A 20,787-nucleotide genomic window follows, 5' to 3' on the forward strand; every position below is an offset into this window, starting at 1 on the left:
GTGTGTATATAGATGTATATATGTATACTATATATAGTATATGTTTTAATGTCATGCTCCACTGTTCCATTCTTCCCAATATCACAGAATTCACCTAATGTAAACCTGCTCCAGAATCTTAGCTGCCTTCTTAAAAAAAATATCTTTTATAGATGATGAAATAACGTTGGAAATGTAAACCAAGCCTAAGTTGATGCAGTGATGTTTTTCTAAGTTTTCTACAAGACAGTCACTCTAAAAAGCAAATTTTCACTTCTCTTTCATCAGGCCTCTCATAATTCTGAAGTCACTTTTTTTCCCCCAGGATGTCACAAAATGCAGTATTGCCATTGAATTCAGTACTTTGCTGAGCGTTATATTTCTGGGTCCAGCCTACATTCTCTTTTTGCTCTTCAGTTTTCTGTGAAAAGTGAAATTAGTGGCCCCATAGTTTATGTCCCTGTACTATTTCCTGATGGTGGCCCCTGGGGAGTCTGTCTTGTAGCAAGGGAGTGTAGGGAAGCAAAACCACAAGCTAAATGGAGAACAGCATAGCAGTCCAAGCCTGAGAGTGAGGAAAGGTGATCCTGAATCTAGCTACCAGGCCAATCCCCATTCCCAAGCTTAAACAGGAGAAGGAGAACCATGGTTCAGGCTGTTGAGACAAGTTTCCCGGATAGCATAGTGGGGAAAAAACCCCAAAGTACAAATTAATTCTATGGATTTTATATTTCCAGCTACAAGTTACAGTTGAATTGCTGCCCTTGTGGAAATCCACAAGTTCAAACATGTACCTATATGTACAGGATAAAATGGCAGACCTGCTCAAATGACAGTCCTAGAACTGGTGGGGAGATTTTCAGCAAAACAGTTGTCATTGTAAAATACGAATTTATTTAAATTGAATGGTTTTAAGGAAATGTATCAGTGTCAGTGAGTGTTTTCTGCTCAAAGTGAGAGAGTACAACCCAGGATAGCTAGTTTGCTGTGAGTTAGCAAATAGGCTGTGGCAGACCTAGGGTCAAGTCTCTGCTCTGTATGAGGCAGAAGAAGAACATGGAACTGGGTTTCCTAGGTAGGTGTTTTGTTAGTGGACTACTGCATATCTTGTTGTGATGCATTGCATCAGATCTGCAGGACTGTATCATGTATATTTGTGCAGTGTATTTTTCCAATGTATTTGTTGTTTAATTCATTCTGGTTTACTTCAACAGGGTGGATTAAGTGCCCAAGCTTTTGTTCGCATTGAGATTGAAGACATTAATGATAATCAACCTATCTTCAACCCAGAAACCTATCTGACAAGCATTAGTAGTCATACACTGCCAGGAACAGAAATCACAAACGTCATTGCCACAGACAGGGATTCTGGTATATATGGCAGTGTGACATATGAGCTTGTTCCAGGCAACTTTTCATCACTTTTCACAGTGGATACTTCTACAGGTACTGTATGTGTATATGATTCAGAAACTACATTGATGCTGCACATCACAATCTTCATTGAAAATAATATTCTGTTACATATGGACAAGATGGCTTTTTCTCTTTTATTTTTCTTTGTAAGTTTGGTTTTCTGTTGACTGAAAACATGGCATATGCAATGGGATTACATGTCATTTCTCCAGCATTTTCTTTTGGAAACTAGAGTATTTTGCCCATGCAACAGAAGTGTTTTCTGTAGATCTTGAATGCTTAGAATAAAAAATGAAAGAATTATCCTTGAGAGACTTATATAATCCCTTTCCCACTCTCTCTCTTCACTTTCATACTACCACTTCAGATAATTGTTCATGTGCACATTCTGCACCTGCTGTGAATCTTGAGCTGGAGAATTTTTGCCTTAGCTATATTCATAGGGTATTCTTTAACTCCATCCCCCTTTCTGCCCTATACCTAGGGGTCAAGGGAGATGTGCACTTCCTTCTTCTCAGTGCCTGGACAAGAGATGTAACATTTCTCTTGTTTGTAAGCTTCCTTTACTTTGAAGGCCATTTTTTCTAGACCTTTTCCCCTTTTTCCCCTGTTGTTTCATTTCTTCTCTCCTCCTTTGCTGAGAGAGAAGACTAGAAGTAATGAATAGAAAAGCTTTTGCCTCCGGCCTCTCTGTCACACGACGTTTCCCTCCCATCTTATTTTACTGTGCCCCAGTGTGCTGCTCTTCAGGGCCTATTATTCCCTATTGGTCTTCCTCTTCCCCTTCTTTTCTTTCAAAGGGCTAGAAGCTATTTTCTTTCTTTAGTTTGTTTTACTTTTTGCTAATATAGCTATTTATTTTCTCAGCAATGGTTTCTTTCTGCTCACTGAGACTTTATTGCATTCAGTCAGAGTCAAAAGAGCCGTGGCCTACTATTTGTATAAAATTAAGTCTTTCCAAAACTTTATGCAACTGTTTGCTTCCCTATCCAAGTGCATGATGGGGTGCATGGAACTATGCTGCCAAAGTGGAGGCGGTGCTGTGATATTGGCTGATTTTACAACAACTCAGGCTACAGTCTCCAAAAGCCGCAGAATGGCTCCATAAATGACATCCACAGGGGAACTACCCAGAACTCGATATATTCCTTTTCTAAACTTTACATGATTTCAAAAACCTCCAGACCAGATGCTGCATGTGATAAGGTCATCCATCAGTCACTGTTTCCCTAGGGAACTCTGAGACCTGCCTGCAAGTATATGTGGGTGTTGCTTTAGAGTCACCCACAGTAAGGACATGCATACAGATGATTGCTTGGGGGGCAGGGGGAGAGAAGTTACTTACCATAAACTGGAGTTCTTCAAGATGTGCTATCCATGTGCATATTTACATCCCACTCTCTTTTACCTGTTTTTTCAAGAATCACACATCGTATAGGACTGCAGGATTGAGAGGAAGCCAAGGTGCAGACTGAGTGCACTGATGTTTATCTTATCAGTGCATTGGTCTACAACAGGGCAGTAACTCTTCTGGCCCCACAGGCTGGATAAGGGGTTTAGGCTGATTTGTGGGGGGATCAGACCCACAGACTGGCTTCACTTGCTAGAGCCAGTGGACTGGGCCAGTCTGGTATGGGCAGCTCATGTAGTGCATGCCCCAGACCAGTCCTGTAATGCTGCGTGCAGCATGTACTGGTTTTGACCCAGGCTCACACTTGGAGCTAGCACAATGTGAACACTGCTTGCAGTACCCATGTTGGACTGGCCCTGCACACTGATTCCAGCATGCAAGGCCAGTCTGTGGGCCTGATCTATCCCCAGAGCCAGCATGGAGGCCTAGTCTGGCATGGGTGCTGCACACCAGGCAGGCTCCATGTGCTCATGCAGTGTGTGCGGCTGGGGCTAGCATGTGCATCGTGGCTGGAGTGCATCATGGAGTCAATAGACTTACAGGCTGAATACTAGGGCTCTTTGAGCCAGATACAGCCCAGGGGCTGAATCTTTGTCACTGCTGGCCTACAAGGAATTACTAAGGCAAAAAGTCATTGGTCTTAGCTCCTGATGTGCACCCCCAGTACAGAGAACGTTCTATGAATTATGCAGCTCAAGGGTCTAATTATTCATAAATAATTTCTACACCTTTCTTTTAAATAAAGTCTCATCCTTAACTCTTTATTACCTTAAGTTGTATTGGAGAATTTTGCTACTATTCTGACAGTTCTCTGCTGCTCCTCTACCTCCCTATTTACTTGACTCTCTTGCCTTTTCTATTCCTTATTTCCTGACATGACTGGTTTCCCCATTTTGTCTTAAGGGAAAAGTTAGGTGGTACTGGGTCGCTAATGGAGTTGGAGCAGAGGCAAAGAGGCAATTTTGATAGACGCAAATAAGAAATTGTTTTTTAGATATATAGGGAGTAAAAGGAAGGCCCAGGGAGGAATAGGACCCCTGCTAAATGGGCAGAAGCAATTGGTGACAGAAAGGGGGGACAAGGCTGAACTCCTCAACGAGTTCTTTGCCTCAGTGTTCCTAAGCGAGGGGCACGACAAGTCTCTCACTGGGGTTGTAGAGAGGCAGCAGCAAGGCGCCAGACTTCCATACGTAGATCCTGAGGTGGTGCAGAGTCACTTGGAAGAACTGGATGCCTTTAAGTCGGCAGGCCCGGATGGGCTCCATCCGAGGGTGCTGAAGGCACTGGCCGACGTCATTGCAGAGCCACTGGCGGGAATATTCGAATGCTCGTGGCGCACAGGCCAAGTCCCGGAGGACTGGAAAAGGGCTAACGTGGTCCCCATTTTCAAAAAGGGGAGGAAGGAGGACCCGGGCAACTATAGGCCGGTCAGTCTCACCTCCATCCTTGGTAAAGTATTTGAAAAAATTATCAAGGCTCACATTTGTGAGAGCCCGGCAGGACAAATTATGCTGAGGGGAAACCAGCATGGGTTTGTGGCGGGCAGATCGTGCCTGACCAACCTAGTCTCTTTCTATGACCAGGTTACGAAACGCCTGGACACAGGAGGAGGGGTGGATGTCGTATACTTGGACTTCAGGAAGGCCTTCGATACGGTATCCCACCCCATACTGGTGAACAAATTAAGAGGCTGTGATGTGGATGACTGCACAGTCCAGTGGGTGGCGAATTGGCTAGAGGGTCGCACCCAAAGAGTCGTGGTAGATGGGTCGGTCTCGACCTGGAAGGGTGTGGGCAGTGGGGTCCCGCAGGGTTCGGTCCTTGGACCGATACTCTTTAATGTCTTCATCAGCGACTTGGACGTGGGAGTGAAATGTACTCTGTCCAAGTTTGCAGATGACACAAAGCTATGGGGAGAAGTGGACATGCCGGAGGGCAGGAAACAGCTGCAGGCAGACCTGGATAGACTGGACAAATGGGCAGAAAACAACAGGATGCAGTTCAACAAGGAGAAATGCGAAGTGCTGCACCTAGGGAGGAAAAATGTCCAGCACACCTACAGCTAGGGAATGACCTGCTGGGTGGCACAGAGGTGGAAAGGGATCTTGGAGTCCTAGTGGACTCCAAGATGAACATGAGCCGGCAGTGTGACGAAGCCATCAGAAAAGCCAATGGCACTTTATCGTGCATCAGCAGATGCATGACAAATAGGTCCAGGGAGGTGATACTTCCCCTCTATAGGGCACTGGTCAGACCGCAGTTGGAGTACTGCGTGCAATTCTGGGCGCCACACTTCAAGAAGGATGCGGATAACCTGGAGAGGGTACAGCGAAGGGCAACTCGTATGGTCAAGGGCCTGCAGACCAAGCCCTACAAGGAGAGACTAGAGAAACTGGACCTTTTCAGCCTCCGCAAGAGAAGGTTGAGAGGCGACCTTGTGGCTGCCTATAAGTTCATCATGGGGGCACAGAAGGGAATTGGTGAGGATTTATTCACCAAGGCGCCCCCGGGGGTTACAAGAAACAATGGCCACAAGCTAGCAGAGAGCAGATTTAGACTGGACATTAGGAAGAACTTCTTCACAGTTCGAGTGGCCAAGGTCTGGAACGGGCTCCCAAGGGAGGTGGTGCTCTCCCCTACCCTGGGGGTCTTCAAGAGGAGGTTAGACGAGTATCTAGCTGGGGTCATCTAGACCCAGCACTCTTTCCTGCTTATGCAGGGGGTCGGACTTGATGATCTATTGAGGTCCCTTCCGACCCTAACATCTATGAATCTATGAATCTATGAAAGTCAGTATAAACCACATATAAGAAGGCCTCAACAAAATGTGCATCTTACAGACCTTTCTTTTCACCCACTGCCAAAACAGCAGCCTGGCTGAACTTTAAACCCTGTACTCCAGCAGTCCCTAGTAGTTTAGACATCAAGGGCACATGCTTTGAGTACATTAGTCTTTCTGACTGAAGTTATCTACTTCTAATATTAGAAAAAATAAACTAGAGCTACAAATCAACTTGAAAGCTATCATATGCATGCTACTCTGATTACGTCCTGATCAGAACTATTACTCCCTGATAGTTTGCTGTTTAAGATTAATTAGCCTTGACACAAGAGATTATTCCATGTTTTAGTAATTTGCTGTGCTGGTGAGAAAGAGGGGGTATTTGCTGTTTGGTACAGAAATCATCATAAAGTTCTGTTCTCCCAAAATGATGTCTATTTTCACCTTGTTACATAACCCCCAAAATATTTTGATGAACAGAAGAAACTAATCTTCTTAGGAAGTTGCCTTGCTTACCTTGGCCATATTCTAATTCATTTTAACTGCAAATCTTAAGTGCCTGTCAAATCAGATTCTCTAGGGAATAAGTGATGCCAAAAATATATAGGTCAGTCCATTACTGGGGAACAGGATCTCCAAACATTTTTAACCGATTATTTCAAAACTGAATCAATAGGCTTGTCAGGGAGACAAGCCGTGGGTGTGTAACCCATGTAGGTCATTCAGGAAGAATTGGCTTTGCAGCATTCCTTTCCTGAAAGGGGTTTTCCCTTGACTAGTGGCCCTTTGGCCTGATTTTCTTCCATTGTTGGCAATTTGCATAAGGTGGATGTCATCTTTAATTATGAGGAACACTTAAATCATTATTATCTTGTTGAACTATCATGGAATTTTATCAAACAGGGACTGAATTCTTAACGAAGTAGCCTGCGGTCATTGTTACTGGCATTTCTAGATGAGAAAAGCATTTAAGTTGAAGACACTATTCCCAACATTATAGCACTTGGAATCTGATTACATTTAATCAGATCTCATGGATAATTTATGAGATCTGGATGAATTTTATTTTAACTTACTAATATTAACGATGATGTGCCTCTTTTTTTGTAAAGAACACCCTTTTTTCTTTTATATCCTTTTCACATGCTTATAGCTAATTACTGGTAAAATGAAATTGTTTATTAGCTTTTGGCTATCTCTCAATAAAAATAGTCATTATGAGTCCTAGTTTATCCCCCAGAAGCTCTGCCATCTTCCTGTTTGACGTTCTAGTGGAAGCTGTTCAATACTGAGAAACAGAAACAAATTATCTGACTCTGTGACAGCACTGAGAGCTTTTCCTTCTCTTCTTCCTCACTGTCTGAGAGACAGGAAGATGGCCAGTTGCTATTTTTTCCTTTCTCTAGGGCTGTCTTCTGTACCTCAGATTATGGGGGAATTGCTGAGAACATTGAGCCTGTCTTTCTGATGTCCTGATCTAAAAGCATTCCTGATAATCTTCTTTCTGAAGTTGTATGGTGGACATAAGCCATGCCTACACAAAAGTGTTTCTCTGTTCAGTCCCATCCCCATAGTGCCATGGACAGGCTGATTAGGTTAGGGTCAGTGTCACTGAGGAATGCTATTGAGTTCAGTTGAAGTGATGCTGGGCTCCACTTCTGCCTATGGATAGAGCCTGTACAGAGCAGGGATATGTGCTTGATGACTGCTCTGGGACAGGGTACATTTACTGACTAGACACAGATTACTCCAGCCATTACTTTGGCTTCATTGACCCAGTTTTTTGCCTAGAAGGAGACAGATGGAAAGTACCAGAAATAGAATTCATGGAATTTAGGAGGTGTGGCATGAACTGTCATGAGCTGCTTCAAAACATGCCCCTTTTTTAACCTTCTGTGGCTTGCATATTATAATATTACCAGTTTGTGTCATGACAAGTCCTGTCACATGTGCCTTTTTCTCAAGATGTGGTGGTGGAAGTTTGAGAATATTAGTTTATGTAGATCTATTATCCTGATTCATCTTTATGTGTAAATAGTGATTTGTAAGTTTTGAACATGTGTTCAGGAATTAGGCAGGGGTGTCACTGAATTGGGTCTTTTAGACTGACTTTGTTCATCTTTTTCCTTTGTTTGAATTACTTTGATAAGTATATGGAATATGTGGTAGTATTTTTATTTGTATGAAATGAAATCATAAAAAGTAAATGTATTACTAGCTGACGTCTTGTCACATAGTATTCTAGTAATACTATAACAAGTCAAAACTTGTGTACCATTTGCAGTTATCATCTATGCTATAGAGGGCTTTGATTTTCCAGTGTCCAGAACATATATTTTCATTCTTATCTTACTGTAGCTCTCCTTAGAGGCTGTTACAAACTGCCATACTCAGGTTTTATAGAATTCACAAAAATCAAATGTCTTCCTGCCTTTCTCAAAAAAGAAAAAAAGAAAAAAAAAGAATTTTGGAATAAAAAAAAGAAAAAGAAAGAAAGAGAGAAACCCCTCAGAAGATACCATTCTGTCAGTTGTGACTTTAAGGTACTGGTATGACTATTAAAGCAAAAATTTAATAGGCTAGTTTAAATACTGAGCAAACATTATTTGCAATAAGGGATCTTCATAACATATTGGTCAAATGAGTTACAACATTGTGAAAATACTAAAGCTGCAATGACATATAGGTATTATGAGAGAGGGCCTGACCCAGAACCAATTGAAAAGACCCCTGCTTGCTTTAATGGGTTTTGGCTCAGACCTCCTATGATTATTGGGTAGCAGTTCTAGATTAGTTAGGTTGAAAAGGAAGCCTTTCATTCCATGACCACATAGATATCTATTACCAGGATTCACAGAATTGTAAAAGACATAGTGATATTAATGTGCTTTTTTGGACTCTTGTTTGAAATAATCTCTTAGAATCCTGTAAATGGCATCTATTGCATTTGTCCATGTGCATACATTTGAATTAACCATTTTTTTTATTTCAGCACTAGCAGATTGTCTGAAATATAAACCCATGGCCAGTAATCCGAGATTTAAAGTATGAAATCCTAGATTTCAAATCCTAGATTTCAAGCCATTCCATTATAGGACTGGCTGAACCAGCAGTGAAAAGGGTGAACCTTCAGATGCAACCAGTGATGTGACAGTAAACCTAAGCAAAGGTCACTCTTAAAAATTTGGCAGCTGCTTCTTATTTTACCATTTTCATCATGTCACACATTACCGTATTTCTGACATACTCGACATAACAAACCTATTACTTTTGAAAAAAAAATGTCCACCTAAGGATACAGAGTTCATCACTTTTGATTTTTGAAACATCCTGAGAGAAGGCCTAGAGACTTTAGCAGCTCCCAGAGTTATTGCCTGGGGTTTTTCAAGATAACCCTGATTTTCTCTACCAAATTAGCAGACCTAGAAGGTACTTTGAGAAGTAATTTTGGCCTAGTGGACATCATTGTGTCAAATTGCAGTATATATGGCCTGGAGTCTTCACACAAGTGCAGTCTATTTGTTCCTTTTGAAACACAATTCCATTAGTTAGTCATTGATTACCAAGAAATGCCTGGACTGCATCCTGACAATTAATTAAAAGGATGTAGCCAAAGATTATTTTTTTTTCCCATTTTAGGACCTAGTATTATCAGTATGAATCAATACCCCTGGTATGGACTCTTTCCTTTGGGAATTGGAATGTCCTATCATTGACTCCAGTGGTTTTCAGATCAGGCTGTTTAATGATAGTGACTTATACTTTCTATCTACTCCATTGAGAACTGATACATATTTAAGTGCAGTAGGCATGCATTATTACTAGAATTTATTAGAAAGCAATTTCTGCAAAATTAAAAATTTCCATCAGAAAATGGTGCTAAACACAAACTCTTACCCTTGCATCTAAGGTGAAAAAATGTATTTTTGGATGCCTCATGCCCCCATTTTCTCTTATGGGTGAGTTTCCTTATCCCAACTAAATGTCCCACGATGCACTGTTGTGCATCTTTTGACCAAAACACATGTTCACTACGTGATTCAAATGACTGGGATGCATTATGGCAGGTGTAAATTGTCCTAGAAGCCCATTCCATACAGAAAAATGAATGTATGAAGCTCAAACTACTGTACAATTTCCAAGAGGTATTGAAGAGTATTTTAGGTAAGTGCAGTTTAATGTTGAACTGACTCAAAATAAAATTTTGATTTGGTTCAACACACTGAAATAAAATGTGTTATCTTAGGAATGTGGAAATGTTTTGTATCAATCAAAACTGTTGAAAGAAAACTTATTGAAATAACATTTTTCAAATCACATTGGGGGGACTTTCATTCCCTTAAAAATTGGTATTTTGACTTTTTATCACAATTCAAATGAAAACAAAGGTTGAGATACCAGAATCTCCCATGGGATAGGAATTGCAATTTTTGCTCAGCTGTAATTTTTGCACAGTATTTAATTTGTAACAGATTGAGCAATACATCAAAGTAAGGTAGGGTGGGCAAATAAAGCTATTTTTTAGAGAAAATAAAGCTATTTTTATGATTGCTAATGAGGCATTCACATTATAATTTATTATTGGAAAGATTTGTTCTTCTAGTTTTTATTCTATTCCTGACACATTTATATGATATGTAATAAAATTGCTACATACACAAAGGGGATTGTATGAGTGAAAACACATTTAAAATTAGGAACAATTTGTTTTGGAACATTCTGAGGCCCTGCTTTTTTTTTTACCACAACTACTTCAGTTCTTGTTTCCTTTGCTTTGCACAAGTAATTGATAGCATATTCAGGGTATTGAAAATCAGAGGACTAAGCATGACAATGGGTTAGCTGATTAGGTTTTTACCTCTGAAGACCTAACTTTGGTATGTCACAGAGTTTAAATGCAGTCATCTTAGCCTAGTTGTTACTGAATATTTACCCAGTACAGGACTGCCACATAGTTTAGTACCACTGAGCTTGATTGGTAGGCTGTGACAATTATGGAGAAGACTAAGCCTGGGAACAATAGGAAACAATAAGGAACTGAACTTTGAGATCAATGCTAATTTACTGGAGAATATGGTGAGAGCATCATTTGACTCTAACAGCAAGTTGGGTTGGCAGAATAACATGAAAAAATGTATGTGATGCCAGCTGTTGGTGTAAGTAGGTTGGCTTTCCTCTACAATCTCTACAAGTCAGTAGAATTAACCAACCCTGGGGAGAAAAATTGTTATAAGCCCTATGCCAAGAACTCAAAAATGCAATGGTAGATTGCCATCTGCACTTGTGATTTATTGTACTACCACACATTGCAAACAAAGCATCTTGTAACTCATTGAAAGTTACATCTAAGAATGTAAGAATTCACCAGATGAAGCAAACATGTAGACTCTCATCACTTTCCCCTGCTCTTATGATTTACAAGAGGTTGTTAATATGGAGTGATAGTAGGAAAAAGGGGCAGAATGTATTAATAATTCTTAAATTCCTTAAAAATGTGTGCACTTAATTACTGAAATACCCAAGCCATAGAAGATCTGAAGACACTTTAATAAAGAATATTAAAAAGCTGCCAAACCAAGAATGAATAAGTTTTCCTTTCTCTTTCTTCCATTCTGATAGTATTAGGTTAAAATTGTTTCTAGACTACTCTTTACCATAGCCCATTCTTTATTATTGTGTTCAACAGGGTAACACTTACTAGTTTTTACAAGTCTTTGCTATCTTGCAGGAGGCTAATTGGCTCTGTGTATAAACAAGGGCTCTCTGATGTTATCTATCAGCTCTAAGGGAGGGAGCTGTGAAAGCAGTAGTTCACACAAAGAATAAATAACCTTGGTAAAATGTTCCTACTATATTGGACTGGTATGGACAATCATAATGAGTAGCATAGTAGCAAAGTTTTTGAGTAACAAGTGACTGTGTGGAATGTTTGGTAGCATCCTCAGTAAAGAGAAGCAGCATTTCTTTTTGCACACACATTAGTCTTATGTGTCAATGCCTGTCCCTGTGCCTAAAAACCTTTTGCTCTATGTAAAGGTCCTTGAAAGATATATCCTCTCTAGTTATTGTAGCAGTGGAGTTTTTATTAAGTTGAAGGTAGCACTATTTTAGGATCTGCATTGAAAAGATTCTTGATTAAATATATGTGTTTGAAAAAAATCAGTAAGTTAAGGAACCTAAAAGTGCTCCCTGACTGACCTAGAGGAGTGCTGTGGTTCTCTGTCAGTTATTATATAGGATAATTGAGAAGATTCAGCCTTTGATTTTTAAAACATAGCAGACTACTCCATTTTATGGGACTGTTGGAGAACAGCATTTCTATTTGGGAGATTTGTAGTTCATCAGCCCAGAGTCATATCCACTTTGTTTATCATATACTTTGATTTTTGGTTGCCTTTTCTAGTCTTGTGTAGAAGTGTTGCCTAAAATGTTTTGAACAAATACAGTGAACGTAGTTTGAATGATAATTATATAAGACTCAGAGTGCAGAGAGACATAATATTTTAAATGTTTTAAAAAATGAATGGTTCAATTGTGGACAGACATACGACCCCCTGACAATACCACAGGGCATGATACAGGGTTGCGTGGTCTTACAGCTCTGCTTTACCCCTAATTAGAGGAGAGTCAGTGAGTGTTCCCTGCACCTCAGCTGCTGCTGTCACCCTGCATCCTTCTCCCTAGCACTACCTGCAGTGCCCAGAGTGCTGAGAGCCTAAAGGGCATTCACAGCACCTAAAGTGCTAGGAGTCTTGGCACTCACAGCACCCTGAGCTTCTGGAATGTCAGGAGCTGTTGCATTCTGAGTGCAGGAGACTGTAGGACACTAACAGCATCTAGAGCGTGGGAAGACTGGGTGCATCTACACATGCGCTTGAATGCACATTAGCCTATTTTAATGTGCATTAAAGTGTCACAAAAATGCACATTTCATTAATGTGCATTAAAATAGGCTAATGCACTTTTTTCTGGTACCTCATTATGGAGGGCACTTTTACAAGTGCTCCTGCAAGGGAGGGAGCGAGGGGGACTTTAATTAGATTGGCTCTGAGAGCCGCTCTAATTAAAGCACCACAGCGTCTCATGGATTAGTGTCCCCACAATTAAAAATGGCAGCGGGGGCACTTGAACTATAGCTCATTGAATGAGCTTTAGTTCAAGCAGTCTCACCACCATCTTGAAGTGCAGGGATGCTAATACACAAGATAAGGAGGTTGGCTGGAGCATGGTAATTACCACACTCCAGCACACTTGATTTATCAACTCTGTTCTGATGCACTGTAATTACAGTGCATTGGAGCAACACTGCAGCATGTTGACAGGCACCCAGAGATACTAAATTTAATGTGCATTAGCAAAAGTGCATTAATGAATGTGTAGACACGCCCACTGAGGACTAAGAGTTGTAGTCAGACTGTCACCCAGGAAGCAGGAGACTCAGGTTCCAGACCCATGATCAAGGAATTCGACCCTACAGCTCTCTGGCTCTCTTAACCAGAAAGCTACCTGACGGTCATAGATGATTACATGGTTCACTCCTCCCCCACCATTTCCATAGTTTCATAGTTTCATAGTTGGTAGGGTCGAAAGGGATCTGAGCAGATCATCAAGTCCAACCCCCTGTCCTGTGCAGGAAAGAGTGATTATCTAGCCTCCTTTTGAATACCCCCAGGATAGGAGAGAGCACCACTTCCCTTGGAAGTTGGTTCCAGATCCTAGCCACCCTGACTGTGAAGTAGTGCCTCCTGATATCTAGCCTGAATCTACTTTCAGTCAACTTATGGCCATTATTCCTTGTTACTCCGGTAGTGCTCGGGGGAACAGGGACTCTCCCATAGCCTGCTGGTCCCCCTTGGCAAGTTTGTAGACGGCCACCAGATCCCCTCTCAGCCTTCTTTTGTGGAGGCTGAACAGGTTCAGGTCCTGTAGCCTCCACTTGTAGGTCCTTCCTTGCTGTCCCCTGATCATGTGAGTGGCCCTCCTCTGGACCCTCTCGATGCTGTCCACATCCCTCCTGAAGTGCAGCGCCCAGAACTGGATGCAGTACTCCAACTGTGGCCTGACCAGTGTCACATAGAGTGTGAGGATCCCCTACTTGGACCTGCTTGAGATGCATCTGTGGATGCATGACAAGATGCGGTTAGCCTTCCTGACCACATCCCCACACTGTCGGCCCATGTTCATTTTGGCATCAATAATGACTCCAAGATCCTTTTCTGCCTCTGTGCTGATGAGAAGGGGGTTCCCCAGCCTGTAGGTATGCTGCTGGTTCTTCCTCCCCAGGTGCAGGACCTTGCACTTGTCAGTATTGAAACCCATCCTGTTCTCATCTGCACACCCCTGTAACCTGTCTAGGTCCAATTGCAGCCTATTCCTCCCTTCTAGTGTGCCCACTTCCCCCCACATCTTCCAACCTAATGGGGTTCCTCAGGGGTCTGTCCTGGGTCCAGTATTGTTCAACACTTTTATTAATGATGTGGATGATGGGATTGAGTGTGTTTTAGCAAATTCAGAGACAATACCAAGTTGGATGGAGTTGCAGACATTTTGGAGGATAGAGTTAGGATCTAGAATGGCCTAGATAGACTGGAGAAATGGTTCACAATCAATCAGATAAGATTAATCAGACAAGTGCAAAATCCTGCACTTAGGATGGAGTAACTACGTGCACAAATGCAGACTGGGGAATGGCTGGCTAGACTTCAATATTGCAGAGAAAGACCTGGAAGTTACCTGGATCATAAGCTGAATATAAGCTAATAATATGCACTTGATGGAAAAAAACGCTAACAGCGTACTGGGTGGTATCAATATGATTGTCACTTGCAAATCGAGGGAAGTGAGTCTTCCATTCTCTTCAGCACTGGAGATGCCTCACATGGAGTACTGTGTCCAGTTTTGGGCCCCACACTTTGAGGGATGTGGGCAGATTGGAAAGGGTCCAGTGCAGAGAAACAAAGATGATTAGGGGCCTGGGAAGACATGAGGAAAGGATGAAAAAACTGGGGCTTTTTAGTCTGGAGAAGAGTGAGGGAGATTTGATAACAGTTTTCAAATACCTGAAGGATGACTATAGAGGATGGAGATAGGCTTTCTCTGTGGCCATAAGGGACAGGACTAGGAGTAATGGCCTCGAGCTTCAGCAGGGGAAATTGAAGTTGGAGACTAGGAAGAACTCTTTGACTGTCTGATCAAACATTGGAAGAGACTACCTAGAAAACCTGTGGACTTTTCAGTCCAGGAAGTTTTCTAGAGTAGGTCAGATAGACATTTGACTGGGATGGTTTAGTCAGGGATGATCCTGCTCTGAGCAGGGGACTGGACTAGATGACCCTGAGATGTTGCGTCCAGCCCTACTTTCCTACAGTCCTATGCACCTGAGAAAGAACAAAAAACTCCATGAGGTTTTATATTTTGTCCCTTGTTACAAGCTGTATCAGTCAGTCTCATAAAATGATGATTTTTCTTGCTGGCATAGGCAGATTTTTTTAATGTAAAGGTGTAGTACAGATAAAGTGTAATATAGATAAAATTATGTTGCAATAGTTCCACCTTTTTTATTAATGTGTATTGTAATGGCCTCAGTCAAAACCACAATTCCATCATGCTAGGCACACTACAGACACGGCAAGAAGACAGATTCTGCCCCCAAAAATGTACAGTTCAGTTAGTATGTCAAGCTACAAGACATATAGGCAGACCGGGACGACAGCTGTCAGTTAGCCAGTACAGATTAGCAGGCTGGCAGCCATCTCAGTCTTCCAGGTGCTTAACTGCTCTGAAGGGTTTTAATGTGAAGGAGAGTTTTAAGGTATTATATGTTAGGGTTGCATGCATAATTGGTTTTTCAGTTCAGCAGTCATACCAAACAGTTGAAATAAAACAAATTGGCAATGTTTTTTCTGCTTCTTGCCAAAATGAAAAACTGAAACATTTTGTGTTGAACAAAATGGTCCATTTGACCCCAAATGAAAAGCTTAGTTTGGGCCACTGACAAGAAAAGCAAAGAAAATGAAGGGCTAGATTCATCGAAGTATCAAAGGATGAGGTGCCCCTTATATCCTAACCTCAAGTTCAGAGTATATACCTAGGAGATGGGGGATATTTTTTCAGTTTCTTCTGTCTGAGATAAATTGAAGCTTTACATCCCATATTCTGGTGAACAGGCTGACCGCTAGATTTGAGAGTAATTTTTTTGCTGTCTTTCTCAGGGATATTTTAGGTATTTTACATAAAGTAGAATAGCTCCCCTTTTGTTCAGATTTGTGGTGAAGAAATATATCTGAAAGGTAGAAGGTTAGAGTTCAAATTCACTTTCTGCCTAATTCATCTACTTTGTGAATCTGGTGCCTGCCTCCTTTTCCCACATTTTTTTTTTAGTCCCGTGATTCAGCAAGCTAGCACCAAGCAGCATGGCATGGCCTGATCTGGCATGCTGGCATTGAGGCAGTGCCATGGGACCCAATCCAATGTGCTTGCTCCAGGGCTGTGGGTTGGGTCTGATCCTGTGCACTGGCTCTGGCACCATGTGCTGAGTCCAGGACTGTGTGCTGGCCCTGGAGCCACGTGCCAATACTGGGGCCATGTGTTCTGTCAGATCCAGGAAAAATCAGGGTAAAAGATACATTGGTATAAGGAACCCTTATACATTGTTTATTGGTTTAATTCCTAGGGTGGCTATTTGGTCAAAGAAAACAGATTATTATTTGTTCCCTTGACCTTGTGGCATAGCCCTGTAATAGTGTACATTATCAGTGCACGCAATCAATATGAATTACACTGGGTTAAATATATTGTGTCTCCAGTTCCCTAGATATTCTTTAAATAGATATGCATATAATTTTCATATAAAAGAAACTGTGGTCTTGGCCCGAGTCTTTACAATTTTTTACTTTCAAAGTAGGACTGTGTCTGTTATAGCAGAGAGAACGTAAGTGAAATTTATAATGCCCCCTCCCCATCCATCCCCAAAAGCTTTTTCTCCTCTGGTAGTTATTAAGCTCTTTCTTTATATGCTGTATTTTGAAAAGTGTTGCCATGGTTACTATCAAGAAAATCACTCCACTAAAACAGGTGCATCTTGTATACAGTTAAAATGATAAACCTGAAACCTAATTTTTTTATTCAGAGATTATAAAAAAGCAGAAATAGGCACTGAGTCACTTAAGTTAGAAATGTGATAAATGGCAAATAGAAGTGCCTACATCATTCCTCCAAGGCAGCAATGCTCTTGGTGCTGAATCAAAGGCTCTGGACTCTACCCACTCCTTTCTGTCAAGGGGTCTCCTCTTGTTTGCTAGTCCTGCCCAGCATGTAATTGTTGTAACATAGTAACTAACTTGTCACATGTTTAACACTGAAGATGTACTTAATTCGCAGTGTTTATGAGTTAAAATCCTAGGCAGATTAAAAACATATTCTGAATAGGTCACTGGAGATGAGCATTGGTCTACAGAATATTGATTGAGTTCAGCTGCTAGATTTGAAGGTGAGGTTGGGTGATTAAACTGAATATTCCTTTTTGCCATCTGCCTCCTGTCTGAGCTGGCTGTCAGATCATTTCAGTTGGCTAATCCAACAGTATTCACTGACGAAGTATTGCTTTGGTTTAGTCACCATATCAGTCAAGTTCATGCTGCTAAAAATAGCTGTTGATTTTACTCTGAGTTATATATTTGTTTTACAGTACTTTTTAGTTTTATAAGTAATGAGAAAAATCTGGAAAGCTGCTGGGATAATTAACAATATTTGCAGTCTCAATCCAGACTTCATTATTACAGTTGGATCAGGAGGTAGCAGCCTTTTAGGAGGAAAATGCTGAATTCATGGAGCTTAGTCCAAAGTTGGGCTGCTGTTTCTGATCCAGCCACTTGCTATCAAAGTGCTGTTGATTCCTCTGCTGTTGAATTTCTGATGAAATTGTGGCTCTGTAGGCCAGAAAAAACTGCTTGGCAGTCTAGATCCAGCCTATGGCCATAGGTTGCTGTCCCAAGTTAGAGGATGCTAATTTGTATCTTTTAATTTGCATGACTGTGTTGTGAAAATCAACCTCCACAATGTTCTCATGTTAAGGATGAACACTAGATCACTTTAACAGTGAATAATTACATAGGATGCTTTGCCCTCCCTTACTTCTGAAGAATAGCACTTTACAGAAACTCAACAGGACCTACATAACTATCTTAGAGTAAGGTGCTACACAATAGGATTCAGAACCATAAAATCAGATCCATAGTGAAAAGTATCTACCATAAGAAACCCTGTCTTTGTGAACTGATTCTGGCTATCCTTTTATGCAGGTGCACAGTACAAGGTAGACAGAGAGATTTATTTAGTTTTGTGTGGTTAGTGTTCAAAGGCAGCTCAAGGACTTATTTTATTAGCATTTTGTGAGGGTTCAGATGAAGATGCTTCAAAATGGAGTGCCGCTGGTAACTTGTGTCTGCATGTTCCAGGAGCAGGGCTGGGTTGGCACAGCTCAGCCCTGCTCCCAGTGCTGTCTTCAGAATGGGAATGGGGGAAGTCATACACGACACATAGGGGGATATTTGGGGGGGTCACATGCCCCCCCAAGATTGTCCCTTACTGGCTGGGAAGTGGGAGTGCTGAGAGAAGCATCGGCCAGTGCCCCCTCCCCCCCAGATTGGCATCAGCCGGGGAATGGGGGTGCCAAGAGAAGGGTCAGCGGCACTTCTGGGATCCCCCCTCCACCCCTGGTCAGTGATCGGCTTCTGGGGGATCCCCCCCAGTCTGTGATTGGCTGCTGGGGACCCCCCCACCAGTAGGCAATCAGCTGCTGGTGCCCCCTCAGACTTGGGAGGCACCAGTTGCCCATGGGGGAAGGGAATGGAGGGAGTTTAGTTTGGGTTTTTTTCATCTGGTGCCAGAGGGTGGGGTGGGTGGATTGGAGCCCCCACAGATGGCTCCAGTCTACCTGCTCCACCCTCCAGCACCATCTGGGCAACCTCCAGAATGAACTCCCTCCACTGCCTTTCTCCCCTCCCATTCTGAAAACAGCTCCAGGGCTGGGAGGGTGTAGGGCATTGCTAGGGGAGAGTGGCTGCAGGCTTTTAGCTACTCTAAACAGCAATTCGATTCCCCAACCCCTAGGACCCAACAGTAAATGTCTGTTACAATGAGGAGTTGCTCTCCTGTCTGTGCCTCTAGACTTACCTCCTGCAAAATCACATATCTCATGCATATTGTCAGAAAGTCATTCATTTTTGTTCTGAAGACTTCAAAAGATGGAGAATCTGGCAGTTCTCTTCAGACACTATAGGCGCTTTCCACCTCTGGCCCAAGTACACAGGATTAAGAGGGCACTGTATACCTGCTTGCTTCCCCTTTCTTGGAGCAGTTGAGCAGTGGGAGGGACCAGAGAATAGATAAAACACTTGTGGTCCCTCCTTTCACCTTGTAGATAGTTCGTACAGTAGCTAGCTGGCTTGGGTGTAATTTGTAGCTGATCTTGGTCAGCCAGAGAGGATTTCCAATTCTTAGGCATTTCTTACAGAATTCCTTGAATGCTCTTGGTTGTCACAGAGTGCCTAGATCGCTATTCAATCCTTAAAATTCAGGAATATCAACATCAAGACTTTCCTCAGAATCTCTTCACTTTTATATCCTAATGCAGAGATCACTGACAGGTTCTGCAGGCTGGATCCCACCTCTGGAAGCCGTGGATTCAGCCTATGAAGCCAGAGGGCTTTGCCTGTGCCCACATCTGCACTGGGGCTGGGCAGCAAGGGCGTGCGCTGAGCTTGGGTAGCTTCCAGCTGGGCCTGCACTGCAGTCATGAAGCTGGGATGGGGCACAGCTCCCAGCTGCCTGGTCCTGGCATAGGTGTAGGTAAAGACCCCTGCCGCTGATGTGCTGTCACAGCCACATGGCCCACTTTAGACTGGAGCCAGACTGTTCCAGCCCATGGCTTTTAAAGGTTGCCAAACACTGTCTTAGTGTTTGAAGTAAAAGAATTTTTGGACCATTCACTAGTTTTATTCCACACAAAAATAGCCACCACTGAAGTGGCTGAGAGTAAAAATAGGAGCACCAAATCATTCCATCTCATGACAATAACAGTGTTTAAAATCTACATTGGTACATTTACATTCTGGGAAAAGGTTAAAAACTTTTTCCTTCAAGCTACAGTTACTCAAATTACCTCAGGAAATGCCAAAATGTGATGTCCCTGAAAGAAAACTAGAGTGAGCTCTCTCACTAATCGGTAAAACCCAGTTATGGTCAGAAGACAAAACAGAATAAAAAGTCCATAATAAGGTTGCTTCTTGGAAATACATCTGGTATTGGGGTAGAAACTGGATCAACAACGGATTCTGAATCCATCTGTATCTTTGCTGAGTTATTACTGTGGTTTGTCACACTGGCATAAATGTCCTTTGTTATTAGTGGAAAACATTCTTCCTTGATTTTGAGTACTCTCTAGAATATATTTTAAACACGCTAAGGGACAGTTCATTATTATAATATCCTGGCAGCATAATTGGAAAGTTTACTAAATGTACATTTGAATATTTATGAGTATTTTATGTATTTTCCATTCTTCTGCGTAAAAATCTGTTTTCTCACGTTAATGCTTCAATTCAACCTGCGTTTTCAAGCAAATATATTGTAGTTAAATCATGTGCTTTAGCTCCTAATCCCTCTAACATACTCTGACTTAAATCTAATTTCTCCTCTGTTTGTCAAAGAGTGCCACTGCCTTGAGAGTGGGGAATACTCAGATGCCATTACTATCCAGATATATATTTCTGTCTTGTGAACTAGAAAACTCTGAAGATGGCACTCAGCAGAAAAGGCGTTTTAAATTAATTGCCAGGCTATTTAAATAAATTACTGTCTCCACAGGTTTCTACAAAAAGTCCTAGGTTATAGGCACCTTATTATATATTTCTATTAATATATAGAAATGGCTATCATATATAGCCTTCTACAGTGCATAAATATCAGTTTCCTACATCAGTTGAACTGCTTGAGGTATACCCCATGCACTTGGTTTATCCAGAATTAATGCATGTTACCTTTTTTTGACACTGCTGCAAGTTTTAGCTCAGATACTCCACAAGCACACTTTTGAGTAGCACTTTAGCATCTACTTTTATGTTGTACAATCCATGCATGATATTGGTCCAAAGCCAGAAATTTGTGATTTATGACATAGTTCACTGGGCTAGGCTCCACC

The 20,787-nt window shown here is 41.8% G+C and overlaps 1 protein-coding gene across 1 annotated transcript in view; it reads left to right on the top strand.

The window, feature by feature from the left end:
• The window catches only part of DCHS2 (dachsous cadherin-related 2), a 201,443-nt gene that overhangs the window by 94,557 nt on the left and 86,099 nt on the right, over nucleotides 1–20,787 (top strand). Inside the window, exon 3 of the mRNA XM_006264105.4 lies at nucleotides 1,194–1,425. Within this exon, the coding sequence (XP_006264167.1) occupies nucleotides 1,194–1,425 (232 nt within the window). The remainder of the gene's footprint in view (nucleotides 1–1,193; nucleotides 1,426–20,787) is intronic.

This window comes from Alligator mississippiensis, chromosome 2, assembly GCF_030867095.1.
Source record: "Alligator mississippiensis isolate rAllMis1 chromosome 2, rAllMis1, whole genome shotgun sequence".
Taxonomy (NCBI): Eukaryota; Metazoa; Chordata; order Crocodylia; family Alligatoridae; genus Alligator; species Alligator mississippiensis.